The sequence below is a fragment of the Dreissena polymorpha genome, chromosome 3, assembly GCF_020536995.1.
Source record: "Dreissena polymorpha isolate Duluth1 chromosome 3, UMN_Dpol_1.0, whole genome shotgun sequence".
Lineage (NCBI taxonomy): Eukaryota > Metazoa > Mollusca > Bivalvia > Myida > Dreissenidae > Dreissena > Dreissena polymorpha.
Window position 1 is genome coordinate 2,682,248 of NC_068357.1, and position 15,646 is coordinate 2,697,893.

Sequence of the window (15,646 nt, forward strand, 5' to 3'; positions counted from 1 at the left end):
GAACGCTTAAGCCTAGGATCATGAAACTTCATAGGTACATTGATCATGACTCGCAGGTGACCCCTATTGATTTTTAGGTCACTAGGTTAAAGGTCAAGGTCACGGTGACTCGAACCAGTAAAATGGTTTCCGGATGATAACTCAAGAACGCTTTCGCCTAGGATCATGAAACTTCATAGGTACATTGATCAATACTCGCAGATGACCCCTATTGATTTTCAGGTCATTAGGTCAAAGGTCAAGGTCACGGTGACTTGAACCAGTAAAATGGTTTCCGGATGATTACTCAAGAAAGCTTACGCCTAGATCATGAAAAATGCATAGGTACATTGATCATGACTCGCAGATGACCCATATTGATTTTCAGGTCACTAGGTCAAAGGTCAAGATCACAGTGACTGGAACCAGTAAAATGGTTTCCGGATGATAAATCAAGAACGCTTAAGCCTATGATCATGAAAATTCATAGGAACATTGATCATGACTCGCAGATGACCCCTATTGATTTTCAGGTCACTAGGTCAAAGGTCAAGGTCACGGTTACTTGACAGTAAAATGGTTTCCGGATGATAACTCAAGAAAGCTTAGGCCTAGGATCATGAAACTTCATAGGTACATTGATCATGACTTGCTGATGACCCCTATTGATTTACAGGTCACTAGGTCAAAGGTCAAGGTCACAGTGACAAAAAACGTATGCACACAATGGCTGCCACTACAACTGACAGCCCATATGGGGGGCATGCATGTTTTACAAACAGCCCTTGTTTAAATAAAGAATGGGATTATATATTTAAAGTGAAAATAAAGTTGTACACCTTGCACTGTCCAATCTTTTAGGCATGTCCATGGATTGATGAACTTACATGTAACAATAATATTGACAGGGGTTAATACTGAGGGAGTATTTAATAATATTTAATCTGAAAAGAAGCATTAAATCTGAATTTGTGCTGGTAGTTTCTTTTATGAATTTTCTCTTGTATCTAGGATTCTGTAATTTTGTAATAAAACTAATATAATACATCAGGTATCTTTCTATTTGGAGTTTTGTCTATGCGTAAAACATTTTTATAGCACAATTTTATTATTAATACTGTGATCATGTAAATATATGGTACAGACTTTAAACCTGATTTGATTTTTCAAGGAATGGGATGCATATTATTTTTAAATTTTAAGTTAACTTAAAAATTCATTCCAAATGTTTGTTAAAGTCTTACAGGTTTTTTTCCCCCACAATTTTTGGTTGAAATTTTGGGTTGTGTTAATTATAATGATAAGATTGCAGTTATGTTTTCACAAGATTCATTGCTAAAATATTGAATGTGCACTAACATATCCTGTCTGAATGTCTCACAATCATGGAGTATAGTTAATTTATACTAATTATCATTTTTTTAATTAAGTGTAAAACAATATACTGGTTAATTAAACAAAGTGACATTTTTCTTTTGATTTTAATTTTAAATGAAGACTTACATCATTCTCACATTCATACATTTCATACAAAAATGGTGGCCCAGTGAATTGTTGTTTGGTCCAGTTGATTCAGCTAGCTTAGTGGACTGACAGTCCCTGGCTTAGAAATTGTATTTGTGAAGACACAGAGGATACTTGGTTAGTGTTGAATACAGATAAAATAAATCAGGGTTCCCTCTGGGCTTCAAAAAGTTGTATCCACTTACTTTTGCTGAATGTTTTATTAGCTCTACTTTGCACAACGTGCTCATGGTGAGCTTTTTTGATCGCCTTTTGTCCGTCGTCCGTCATGCGTTGTCCGTTGTCTTTTGTGCGATGTTAACATTTGCCTTGTTCACTCTCTAGAGGCCACATTTATTGTCCAATCTTCATGAAATTTGGTCAGAAGATTGGTTTCAATGATATCTTGAATGAGTTTTAAAATGGTTACGTTTTCTTGAAAAACTAAGGGCTACCAAGGGGAGGGGCATTTTTCCTTATATGGCTATATATGGCTATAGTAAAATCTTGTTAACACTCTAGAGGCCACATTTATTGTCTGATCTCCATGAAACTTGGTCAGAAGATTCATCCCAATAATATCTTGGTCGAGTTCAAAAATGATGCCGGTTGGTTGAAAAACATGGCCGCCAGAGGGCGGGGCATTTTTCCTTATATGGCTATAGTAAAACCTTGTTAACACTCTAGAGACCACATTTATTGTCCAATGTTCATGAAATTTGGTCAGAAGATTGGTCTCAATGATATCTTGGATAAGTTCGAAAATAATTATGTTTGCTTGAAAAAAATGGCTTCCATGGGGCGGGGCATTTTTCCTTTTATGGCTATAGTAAAATCTTGTTAACACTCTAGAGGCCACATTTATTTTCTGATCTTCGTGAAACTTGGTCAGAAGATTTGTCCCAATAATATTTTGTTATCTCAGGTGAGCGACTTTGGGCCTCTCAGGCCCTCTTGTTCTTCATTTTGTGCATATTTTAAGCTCACCTGAGCATGCTCATGGTAAGCTTTTGTGACTGCTTTTTGTCTGTCGTCTGCCATGCGTTGTCAATAATTGCCATATTAACACTCTTGAGGCCACATTTATTGTCCAATCTTCATAAAACTTGGTCAGTAGATTTGTCCCAATGATATGTTGGATTAGTTGGGAAATGGTTTATTTTGGGAAAAAACATGGCCGCCATGGGCAGGGCTTTTTTCCTTGTATGGTTTTAGTAAAATTTGTAAACACTCTAGATGTCACATTTATGGCCCAATCTTCATGAAACTTGGTCAGAACATTTGTTTTAATTATAGTTTGGATGAGTTCAAAAATGGTTTCACTCTGTTGAAAACCTTGTTAACTCAATCTTGATGAATCTTGGTCAGAACATTTGTTCTAATGCTGGTACGGCTGTGTTAAAAAATTGTTATTGTTCTAATGGTTTCTGGTCTTAGTTAAAAAATAGTTCCCGTTCATTGAAAAACATGGCCGCCAGGGGACAGGGCATTTTACCTCATATGGCTATAGTAAAACCTTGTTTACTCTCTAGGAGTCACATTTTTAGTCCAATCTCTGTCAGTTGAAAAACATGGCTACCAAGGGGCTGGGCATTTTTCCTTATATGGCTATAGTTGATATTTTGGCCAAGTCAGAAAATGGTTTCAGAAACATCACAAAAGTTGATGAGAGCATTTCAGTTTCCTAAAGTCTCAGGTGAGCGACGGTAGGCCTCTGGCACTTTTGTTAACAGACATTATTAAGGCTTTTCTTAACAGAACATTTTTGCTTGTGCATAATTTTATATCTGATCTTGTATATATTTTATTTTATTTTTTTCTTCTTATAAACATACTTTTTCAAAAATTTAATTTTTGATACATAATTTCTGCTCTTCTCAGCTGATTTTCTTTCTTTTGATGCCCATGCAGTTGTACAAATATTGATTAACTTTGACAGATATATTTACAAGTGAGTTAGTTTGGTTGAACACGAAAATGATTTTAGTAAGATGTTTTCCGTCCATGTGGTATTCCAAAATCACATCGCTGTAATATATGTATCTTGTAATAATAAAGGTATTTCTGCTATTACATGTGGACTGTGGAGTGTTTTTTAAGGATGACATTTGAATATAACATAGTGTTGAAAACAATTTTATTCTTAATTATAAAGTATTTGTAACAAACTAAAATCTGAATGTCTCAATTTTAATCAAAACTTGCCATTTTTTTGTATCTAAAGGGCCGCAGCCCAGTTCTCAAAATGATGAAAAAAACACAACAACACCATTGTGGTATATTTTAGTGCAAATGGTCTCAGGTTTGAAGACCATAATTTAAATTTACCAGTATAATATGTGTATCACCACTTATAAAACATCAATATTAGTCATTTCATTAAGTTGTAAAATCCTGTATGTACTAAAATAGTGTGTCTACATGTATGATTGCTTAACATTAGAGTGCAAGCTTGGCCCTCACGTTTAAGTGCATCAATTTAGCCTTCAATGCTTTGTAATTGTTGTCTAATTAAACATACAAAAATTGAAAATCCATGTGTTGATCATGGTCATTTTGCTGTTTTGCTTACATAATTACCAAATTAAAAGGGACCACCATTGTGCTTAGGTTTCTTGACATTCTCTATTCTGTGTAAGTTTAGAATGCTTCTTAAATAAGGCTCTTTTCCACAAATGTGAATATATGTGAACAATTCTTAAGTTGTGTTTTCTATTGGAAAAAATGGAACCAATGGAAGGTTCACAGCATGATGCCTTAAATTTTTCTAACGTTTGCACAATTTTATAGCCCTTCTCCCCATCCAGTGTAATTCTGCCTCCATGGGTTCGATGGATGGGCTATAACTCCCACCTAATGCCACACAGTTATAAGGTTCAATTTTACTATCTCAGTAGCTGGTAATCTGATGCATGATGTAGTGTTCTGGGGAGGTATAATCAAATGTGTCGTGTTCTGAGAAAACTGTGCACAATACATGTGCGTAAAGTGTCGTCTGCACAGGCTAATCAGGGACGACATTTTCCGCTTTTATGGTATTTTTAGTTTCAAGGAAGTCCCTCCTTACTGAAAATCAAGTTTATGCAGAAAGTGTCGTCCCTGATAGCCTGTGCTAATCTGGGATGACACTTTACACACATGCATTAAGCCCCAAGGCTGAAATGTGTGACGCAGTGACTTTTTATCCTCTGTTGAAGAACTTTTTCGATCTTCATCAACTGTTTTTATAGCCCTGCAAACAGCATGCAAGGCAACTTAACCATTGCCCAATGGAGTTTTGTTCTCTGTTGCGGAGACATCTGCACTTATCGTATATTTGCAACCCTAACATTTTCTTGAAGCACACCAAAGCATCTTGGAAAACAAAGCAAATACTATTTAATACAGAGATGAATCTCGAATGCATAGCCTAATGGATTAACTAGGGTGATAGTGCCATATTGGATTAACCCTTTCAGCACGGGAACCGAATTTTAAAGGCCTTTGCAAACAGTTTGGATCCAGATGAGACGCCACAGAATGTGGCGTCTCATCAGGATCCAAACTGTTTGCTATTCTGATAGTATTCTTTGAAAAAATAGAAGAAAATGCTAATTTTAGAAATTCTGCAGACGACATTTTAGCAGACGACAAATTTCCCAGCATGCAAAGGGTTAAAACCATTCAGATTGCACATGCATTCACATTTTTTTCCACAAGATTTGTAAGCGAAATAAATTGCTACATGTATTTGACCTATTTTATTGCGACATTCTTAAAAATTATGCAATAAACTTGCAAGTTTGCAGTGTCACCAGAACATTGATAATGGTATGCATACTAAGAGATGATATATTGTTTTTTCATGTTGGATGCCAAAAATGTGATAACATAGATTGGTATATTAACAGTTTCCCACAATGTTGGCAAAAAAGATTGATGTGACACAACAGAAAGGAATCTTTTAATAAATTTCCAAATGTCAAAGTCAACAAACAACTTACATGCTGTAGTGACATTTAATAGTGTACTTTTACTGTTAATATAACAGAATGGCCATGATTAATACAATCTTGTTTTTCAAACTAGTTTTGAAGAGTCAGTGAAAAAGTTTCTGTTCCATTGTTGGTTCCCAATCTGTTACTTTAAAATGTAAGGAGTGATTTTATTTTAACCCCAAGCTCTGATGATCAATTGAAAAGGTCAAGGTCACACTATGTTAATAAAGCAGCTATGTTACCTATGTTTGTCTGGGAAAGGTTATTGTTAAAAAGGTTATTGTTAAAAACTATGTAATTATGTATGTTTTAAATTGATTTGAATGTGTTTACTTATACAGATTTATTATTTCACATTAACATATGATGTTTTGGGCGTTCATAACCTAATCAAGTCTATAAAAGGCTCAAAGGCTATAGGACATTAACAGGTCAAATGCCATTTGTATTTGTCTGGTGTTTCATGACTTTCAAATGACTGGAAGACACTAACAAAAGATCATACACTGCCCAAGATTCCAATCTTGTAAGCTCTCATATAGATGTATATATATTGGTTTTAATGTGAATGTATATTCAATTTGGTATTTATGTGAACACTGATTGCTATCAGGAGAGTGTCAAAGGTCAAAGTCATTCATAAGAATGCACTTTCTGTGGCAAGCATTATTTCAGCAATTTTGGATGATAAAATTTGGCTGGGGTTCATGTACTGGCTTGTCGGTGTTTAACGTTTATGTTCCTTTGAAATCTTTCTTTATTTTCAGTAAAACTTGGGAGGGCATGGTCACGCCTAATGTTGTGTTATGTTTTCTGCGGTATAACCTGTTAATTGGCGCCACTATGATGCTTGGCATCGATGGCTTGCATGTTTTAGTAATTTAAATAGGCCCCTGTCACATTGTCTTTTTAATTTAACACTGTGTAGAGTGCATAGGAAGCCTCGTTACATGCAAATACAGTAGAATTGCAATAACTCGAGCTGGCGATTACTCGAGCATTAAAGAAAGTCCGTAGCATTTTCCTTTAATGTCTATATAAAAATACACGCGATAACGCAAACATGCGATTTTCGATAACTCGAGGGCGTGTGCCGGTCCCTGAAAGGCATTTCACACCTAATTAACTGGCAATTATTCGAGGACGCTTTCTCGTCTGGTCGGTGCTAAAAATATTCGAGTTGTGAAAACAGCGCAATCAAGCAGACAAAAGACGCTCCAAGACGTTCGATTAGGTGTGAAGTTAGTTGCAGTTTGAGAAACACTGCAAATTGTCATCCTTTGAGAAGCAGATCAAAGCTACACAGTTTTAATGATAATTAAATAATTACCAGCAATCGATAATTATTGCAAAACGTCTTCCACCATCAGTCCCAGGAAGCTAATGGGTTGCGACAATCTTCAATCCTTGACTTTGAGCAACACAAGTATGACTAATGTACATAAAATGCAAAGTGTTGTGATTATGTTGTTTTTAGTGTGTGTTTTTTTCATGCGCATGTACGTACCTTGTGTGCTTTTTTTAAAATAATTATGCTACATTTACAGTGAATATTGATGAGATATTTTTGATTATATATATGTTTTGTGTGTATGTTGAAATAATTAAATGAATTTACGATCATCTTAATTGTTTTGTTTATTATACTGTAACCTTAAGCGATTTTTACAATGCCTTTACTTTTTCTAGCACCGTCTTAAATGTAAATAAAGCGTTTGCGGTCAGAATAAAGCATTATCAACATAGACAGTGAAAACAAATAATACCATGGATTACTCGAAATCTGCAATTACTCGAGCATCGAAGTCGGTCCCGTGCTTCCTCGAGTTATCGCAGTTTTACTGTATTGCTGTTGTAAACAACATCAAATTCCTGTGTTCAAAAACATGCCCACTTTTTTATTTGGCAGTTGGCCAATGCATGACTTGTGGTTCAAGTGAAACAGTGAACATTGATGTTAAATGAACTTTTGAAGTCTTGGACTGTTATTAAACTATTGATATAATTAACCATTGTTGGTTAATCAGATTGAATCATCAAGCTACCATTGTCAAAGACATAAAGAACAATCCATCCAACAGAGCAGTTCATAATTTGTCTCAGAAAACTAGTTAATGCCTTTTTGGTGTATAAAATAATAAATTTTGTAAAAGAGATTTTGAAATATTATTGAGAAATATAAGGCAGCCTGTTTGTAAATAATGAAGAGCTGGTATTGTGTGAAACGTAAATATACTAACTTTGTATACAGAATTCTTTTAGAAAACTGTTAATTGAAATACTATATTGAATACTCTCTTCTTGTAAAACTTTTCCAACCTTAAAATTCTCTTTGAGAAGGGAATTGATTTTGGGATAAAATGTGGTAATAGTTTGAACATGTATGGAGATATACTAACCAAAAAGATGTCCTGCAACAGATGTCATAATTACCTGATGTCTTATATAAATGATAATTAATTATCTTTTGCTATTCTGTCGAAAAAGAAATTTGCAATGTTTTAAACTGTTACCGGTGAATATCGAACTGTTGATCGGTCAACAGTTTAAACTGTTGCCCGCTGGAATAATGACGTCATTTCGTTGAAAAAATGACATCATTTTACAGTTAAACAATAAAAATTATTTATTTTATCTATTACTGTTGTGTGTAAATAAAAATTTAGTTTGCTGTTCTTTCTATGTTGGAAATTTGATAAGGTAATAAAACACTTGTTTCATGGATGCTTAGTGAACAGTCAAAACTTTTGTCCCTCAGTACCAGGGCTGACATTTGGAACTGTTGCCCTCGGCCTAATGGCCTCGGGCAACAGTACCAAAGTCATCCCTGATACCTTGGGAAACAGTTTTGACTGTTGACCAAGCATCCATGAAATAAGTGTATATTGTGTTTTTGTAGCCTGTTCTTGCTGAATGTAGTACTTCATGACAAAATTATATTATACAAAAGCATTTACATTAACTGTTACCTTTGAGCAACTTGCATGGAAAACTGCATGCTTTCTCTTTTAAAGCAACTGTAACAAGCTTGACTGTAGCTGTATAATCCAGTGTTTCGACAATATTGACCTGATTCTAGTTAGTGTGATGGGCATAAATTGCCCATGTAAGTTGTGTTCAGTGAACTCCTCTACCAGTAGCTTTAAAGGTGTCATGTGCCACAGTTCTCAGGTTAATTAGGATCAAAGTTTATTTCTTGGTAAATATCTGGGAAGCTGGAGTAAGTTTGACCTACATTTGCTAATTTAACCTTTTTTGGCTGAGAGGTCAGGCATGACATGGTCCCTTCAACATGACTTGTGAAGCAGTCTTGGCATTAATTTTTTTTAGGCACTAGCCCTGTCAGGCTACCAGCTTGGAAATTTCACTAGCCTGAATAAATTTTAACTAGCCCAATTAAAGTTATAATTCTGTTACTTTTGTAACTATGTTTTGAAGAAACATAGAACAATGTAGAGTAAACAAATAAACACTTAATTATGTTTTAATTCACAGTTAATGTTTGACAAAAAAATTAACACAAGGTCTCCAGACATCTCCATTCCATCATGGACCTTGTCTGAGTCACCGACATCCAGGTCTGACATATCAGGTATGCTATTAAAGGCGGCCTGAAAAAAAAATGTTATAACATGATACAAATGTTCCACACAAATATCTGAATAAAGTAAATGCACTGTCAAACTAGCAATAATACCTGTGCATTAGAAGAACAAGAAGGCAACTTTTCAGCCTTAACTTCTGAGTCTTCTTAATCTAAAACAACATTTGTAACAGAAGTACCATTGCCTAAGCCAATCTTATACAACATTTGTAACAGTAGTACCATCGCCTAAGCCTCATCTGGTTTGTCGCCGATTGTACCAGCATCTAAAATGCAGTATGGTACACATTTTAATTTACTGTCAGGATCCTCGGCATACAAACTTTATCTGTTAAAACTATAATTGTAAGTTAATGTATGATGTTTAATTGCATGTATTTTCCCCATTATGTATGAAATGCACTTACCAGCCAGTCAGCAAAGCATGCTCAGAATCAAATTCCTCAATACTTGGAGACATCAAAACGAAGCCAAGACTGATTATTTTTCCATTACGGTTGCTATTATCGTTTCCTGGACTGTTCATATTTTTTCGGCGTAAGCTGTATTAAGCCAGCTTTTCACCCTGACTTGACCTTTGTAAGGGTCCAATAATACACAAATAAAATTTCCCGCGGCTAGGTACGAATGAATACACTTCATTTATTCTATTGGCTGATTTGAGTATAACACCAGAACATTGGAAACATATCCGCTTCTTTGTAACACTGTTTTACTGCATGAAAATTTTTATCTCTAATGAAAAGGCTCAATAGATAGAACAGTTTTACAATCAATTTTCGACATAAATACAGTTTGTGCGTTCACCTTTTATTTTCAGAGAATTACCAGCGCAAAAGCGTTTATACTAAAGGCTATGTTGTCATATTTAGTACTTACTTGCATTGCATTTCAACCCGCGAGGTTTCGGGTCAATAAGCGGCTATTTGTGAAAGTCATAGTTTATATACAGTTCATTGTCGGAGTTCGCAGAAGGGGTTGCGATCATTGTGTTACACCGGTCTTACTGACAATAACGTAGTGACTGTAATGCATTGCATTCCAATCCGCAAGGTATCAAGGTCAGTTTGTCAGTTTGTGGTCAGTTGCAGAAATCTTTATATAAACGCCGTCTCGTAAACTTTGTGCACTTGAAGTCTGTTTTGATCAGAAAGATACTAAATAAAGATATTCGGCGATATTATTGTGGTATGTCAATCATCGATTTTTAATATGGTTTCAACATTGGCATGATAAGGACCAATTTTGATAAAATTAATTAGAAATATTTATCCATTTAGACCAGTTTATTAAGCATGAGCACAATAATTCACTATACTATAATTATGCAATTAGATAAGATTCGAGTATTGCCGGCTGACCTATATGCACTCGTTTATTTTCATGTTTCTTGTGTTTTTCTGTTCTGTAAATATAGATATCTGAGTAATAATATCACATAAAGCATAATAAGCCACGAAATCTGGCGCAACACCCCGTAATTGATTTGCTTATGATGTAGCTAAGAACTGCGCAGAAAAAAGGCATCCGCTACTTTTTATCTCATAGAGATAACTTTTGATCGTTCATAAACATCGACCACAATCAACGCCGTATATCTTTTTTTAAAGATATTTCTTGTTTGTTGCTACCTTCATTCTCATTTTGCGGTTGATGTTTTATCAATGGGCCCTCAAAAAACTCAGTAAAGACATTAAATTAAATAAATCGCCGCGAGTTTTCCACCCAGTAATAATAATAGTTTAAACATCTCGCGAGATCGACTTGCAACACTGTTAGATAAGCGTCTAATCAATGAGTGCTCAACGGAAACAACTGATGCAGTTTTTAATAAGGGTACATATGAAGCTATTTCGGACTCGTTACTAAGTTCGGACACGAAAAAAAGCACTTGACTTATCGGGCTACTGGCTGGCAATTTTCACTCTACCGACGCAAAAATCAATCGACTCGGTCGACGGTCGAATGGGTTACGTCCAAGACTGGTGAAAACATGGACGGACTTGTAACTCAACTCTGAAACACACTATCCATTTTACATTGTGTTGTATTTGCACATGTTTCATGAATTTAATGACAAGTTAACATCGTTTCAGTGGTACATTCTTGTATCGACATGCATTGAAAAATCCACTCAACCGCTCGCTTTTACATGTGAAGTTGAAGGTTGGACAAGTTATTTTTAGCTCACCTGAGCACAATGTGCTCATGGTGAGCTTTTGTGATCGCCTTTTGTCCGTCGTGCGGCGTCAACATTTGCCTTGTTCACACTCTAGAGGCCACATTTATTGTCCAATCTTCATGAAATTTGGTAAGAAGATTGGTCTCAATAATATCTTGGATGAGTTTGAAAATGGTTAAGTTTGCTTGAAAAACATGGCTGCCAAGGGTGGGGCATTTTTCCTTATATGGCTTTATATGGCTACAGTAAAATCTTGTTAACACTCTACAGGCCACATTTATTGTCTGATCTTCATGAAACCTGGTCAGAAGATTCATCCCAATAATATCTTGGACAAGTTTAAAAATGATGCTGGTTGGTTGAAAAACATGGCCGCCAGGGGGCGGGGCATTTTTCCTTATATGGCTATAATAAAACCTTGTTAACACTCTAGAGGCCACATTTATTGTCCAATCTTCATGAAATTTGGTCAGAAGATTGGTCTCAATGATATCTTGGATGAGTTCAAAAATGGTTGCATTTGCTTGAAAAAAATGGCTGCCAAGGGGCGGGGCATTTTTTCTTATATGGCTATATATGGCTATAGTAAAATCTTGTTAACACTATAGGGGCCACATTTATTGTCTAATCTTTATGAAACTTGGTCAGAAGAATCAAGATTCATCCCGATAATATCTTGGATGAGTTAAAAAATGATGCCGGTAGGTCGAAAAACATGGCCGCCAGGGGGCTGGGCATTTTTCCTAATATGGCTATAGTAAAACCTTGTTAACACTCTAGAGGCCACATTTATTTTCCGATCTTCATGAAACTTGGTCAGAATATTTGTCCCAATAATATCTTGTTATCTTAGTTGAGCGACTTTGGGCCTTTTAGGCCCTCATGCTTTATCTGTTTAATAATTTTCAAATTTGGAAAAATTTGTCGATGCATGATCTATTTTAATCCGAGCCCATTATGAAGACTCACATATTCTTAACCCTTTACCACTCAGAAACGCACTTTGACACATTTGAAGTCACTAAGAAAATCAAATTTAATTTCAGTTTTTTCTTTTTTTTATTCAAGTTTTACAGTTTTCATTTCCAAACCTTAGATATTGATGAGCAGCAAATAGCATAAAACCTGAACAGACTGCGAGTTACTCGCAGGCTGTTCTGGTTTTATGCTGTTTGCACATAGCACTTTTCACTCTTCTTCTGAGTGTGCAAGGGTTAATAAAGGTTCTTTCACATATTCATGCATCAAGTGTCAGGTTAATATTGGCAAGATATACAGTTTCTTTGCATTTAGAGACATGAGGTGGCCTGTATGTTTTCTTCTACATGCATCTTTACTATAAATACGTTTTTATGCTTGTCTTAAACTTTTCCCTCAATCTCTTTCAGAAGACTCAGAAATCTGGATTATCCGATGACGTTAGTGAACTTTTCTTTTTCTTTAAAAACCGCATTACTACTCAAAATCAACGAAAATTTTGTGCAATATTTCGTAAAATAAAGTTTAACAATTAAAAATCAGTGTTCCTTATGGCAATTGCCGAAATTTCAACGCCAGATGTGGTCTTGTAAAATAGATATTTGTAGATACAAAATGCTTGATTTTATTATTGTTTTGCACATTTAATTTCATTTGAATTTCCCGCAATAATATCTATGCATACGATACATGAACACTAACATGGTACCATTTAAGTGTTCGTGTGTCGTATGATTAGATATATTCGCAGGAAATTAAAATTAAAAACAAGCATTTTGTATCTACAAAAATCTATGTAATCATACCTCATCTAGCGTTGAAATTGTGGCTATTGTAATAAGGAACACTGATTGTTTAGGTGTTAACTTTATTTTACGAAATACTTTACACAATTTCCGTTGATTTTGAGCTTTATAGAGGCTTTAATAATCGCCCTTTTCTGTCCACACAGTTACGGTTTGTTAGTTTTGTGTGAAACTGTTGTATTTGTGTCTACAAAGGTATGCAACTGCCAGAACTTTTCTTTAAAATAGTTTATTTCTAATACAGTAGATTTAGTGTAAAATATTATGCTTATTTAGGTTCACTTATTTAGGGTCACTTTCAGCAAAAAGTTGAAAGTTTTCTTTGAAAAAATCATGTTCATGAATATTGATATTATGTTTGTTTATAATCCTGTATGCTTTTCAAGAACATGAGATTTTCATTATCAACTAAAACGCCATACATGTAAAAAGTACAATTTCAGAAAAATTGACACATTTCCAACAGTTCTGCACTAAACATATTCAAATTAAACTGTTTGGACTTTATTGCCAAATATGTAGCAGTTTTAAGATAATTCAATTTTTTTTTTTCATTAAAAAACTTTGTTTGCTGTATTATTGGCAATAATGGATGCGTTATAGCCATTGATACTACTGCTGTGGCTATAGTTGCTTTGATACCATCTGTATTCAAACTCTAACAAACATTGTATATGCAGAAGTATTCTTTGTGTCTGTTTTTGTCTTGCAATCCAAATTACTTCCTAACACCTTAGCCTACCTGACAATGAAGGAAAGCCCCACGGATTGTTACACATATACTTCACAACATAATTCATTCCAAACCAATATTCTGAATCATTTATTGATATGCCTTGGCTTCTACTAATGTTGGGATGAATTGGACCTGGATTTGATTTAGACATAATCAGGTGAACACCCTCGAATGAAACTGAAGTTATCAAATAAGATTTAATATGGTACTAAAAAACTGGTTGGAAAATTTGAGACCTGATTGTTGAGCTTAAAAGAACGTATTCATAGATTTTAATATTTTTTTTAAATGATATAAAAAGAATTTATTTGCAAAATTGGTCTATTTGGAATAGTTTTAAAGAATTATATTGACAAGGAAAATGACATGTAAATATCACTCCACTGATCACACTTAATTGCACAAAGATGGTTGTTTTTAAAAGCTATGTTGGTAATAGGCATTTGCTTTTTTCAATTGTCATTTAGCCAAACTGTGCACAGGTTGATCCAAGTGTAATGCCCTGGTTAAGCTTTGGTTGCAACAAGTTCAACTCTCTGTTACTTAACTACATTGAAACTTCAAACACATGTTCAGTCTATAAAAATTTGTCATCCACTAGCCTGAACACCTTGAATTTAGCAGAATGCCCCTTTGTGTCCAGTGCTTTCCACAGGCTTTTTGTCAGGCGCCCTGGGGCTTATAGGGGTGGTTCAAGGGGCGACCCCTCCTGACGTTGATTTAAAAAAAATTTAACGTGTCAATTCACGTTCTGTGGTGCGTTATAACTCTGAGAAAAACAGCGTCAAAAGACGTCATTTGGTGCGCTATGACTCTTCAAGAAAATCCCCCAGTCATTTAAAAATATTTAATTTTTTGTATTGTTTAATTGTTTTTGAAACTTTTCCGCACAGATAGTAAAATCCTGACTGGAACGATTCCCCAATAGCATCCGTTTCAACCCGACTCTATTGATGTATACTAACTACTTTTCAAGTTTCTATTTATTACCCGATAATCCCGTTTATTCCGTTTTTATAAATCACTTTCTGGTAAATATTTACGATAAAAGCTCTCAATTATTTCTTTAACACAAACCTTGCCATTTTTCTATAGTATCAAATAAATTTTAAGTGACTATTTATAGATTTGATGAAATATTGCCTCTGAACATGTGTCAATCCCCTGACGTGGTGTGTGCTTGTTAAAATGCTCAATACATGCACGCTTTGTCTGCAAATGACGCGACGTTGTACATGCTGCATAATTTTCGCGCTCTTTTTAATTGAGAAAAAGGTTCTACACACAAAATAAATGTGCATTGCTAATTTAAAGCAAGAATATTTTAACGTTGCGGTAACATTTACATTCGGAAGTGTGTTTCGGATTTAAAACGCGTTAACATCGACTTACGGGAATGGGTTTCGGATTACAAATTTAATTATTCCCATTTTCGATTTCAACAAATATTAACAGTTGCGTTATGAATTCAACAATAATTTGTTTAAAAATTTTACGAGTCGAAAAAAATGTTTTGACGGAATTATGCATGAAAAGCACGTTGTCCACGAGGATTACGGCCATCATCAGTCTTCTAAGTATTGATTATCAGACGAAACATTTATAACTATGCGTAATTAATTCAACAAAAATTTGTTAAAGCGCATTACATGTCGAATAAATGTCAGAAAAACGAGATGAATCATATCTATAAATGGACATGATGAAATATACATGTACTGGAATTAAATTGCTATCGCATAATTGTAACCGGGAGTTATTTGCACAACTTACTCGCTATAAGTAATTAATTGTTCACCACCTGCAATTAATTTCTCGTATTAATTATGAGTCATAGGTAACACTTGTTTACAGTAAAAAGGTGTGATGATGATGCCCGAA

General features: G+C 34.8%; 1 protein-coding gene across 5 annotated transcripts in view; it reads left to right on the forward strand.

Moving 5' to 3' along the window:
• LOC127872753 (5'-AMP-activated protein kinase subunit beta-2-like) overlaps positions 1-15,646 on the forward strand; it is a 59,932-nt gene that overhangs the window by 22,043 nt on the left and 22,243 nt on the right. For 3 of the 5 annotated variants that reach the window (XM_052416133.1, XM_052416132.1, XM_052416134.1), the window contains exon 4: positions 12,634-12,663. The exons of the other annotated variants lie outside the window; for them this stretch is intronic. In XM_052416133.1, the coding sequence (XP_052272093.1) occupies positions 12,634-12,663 (30 nt within the window). The remainder of the gene's footprint in view (positions 1-12,633; positions 12,664-15,646) is intronic. 5 annotated transcript variants of the gene reach the window in all.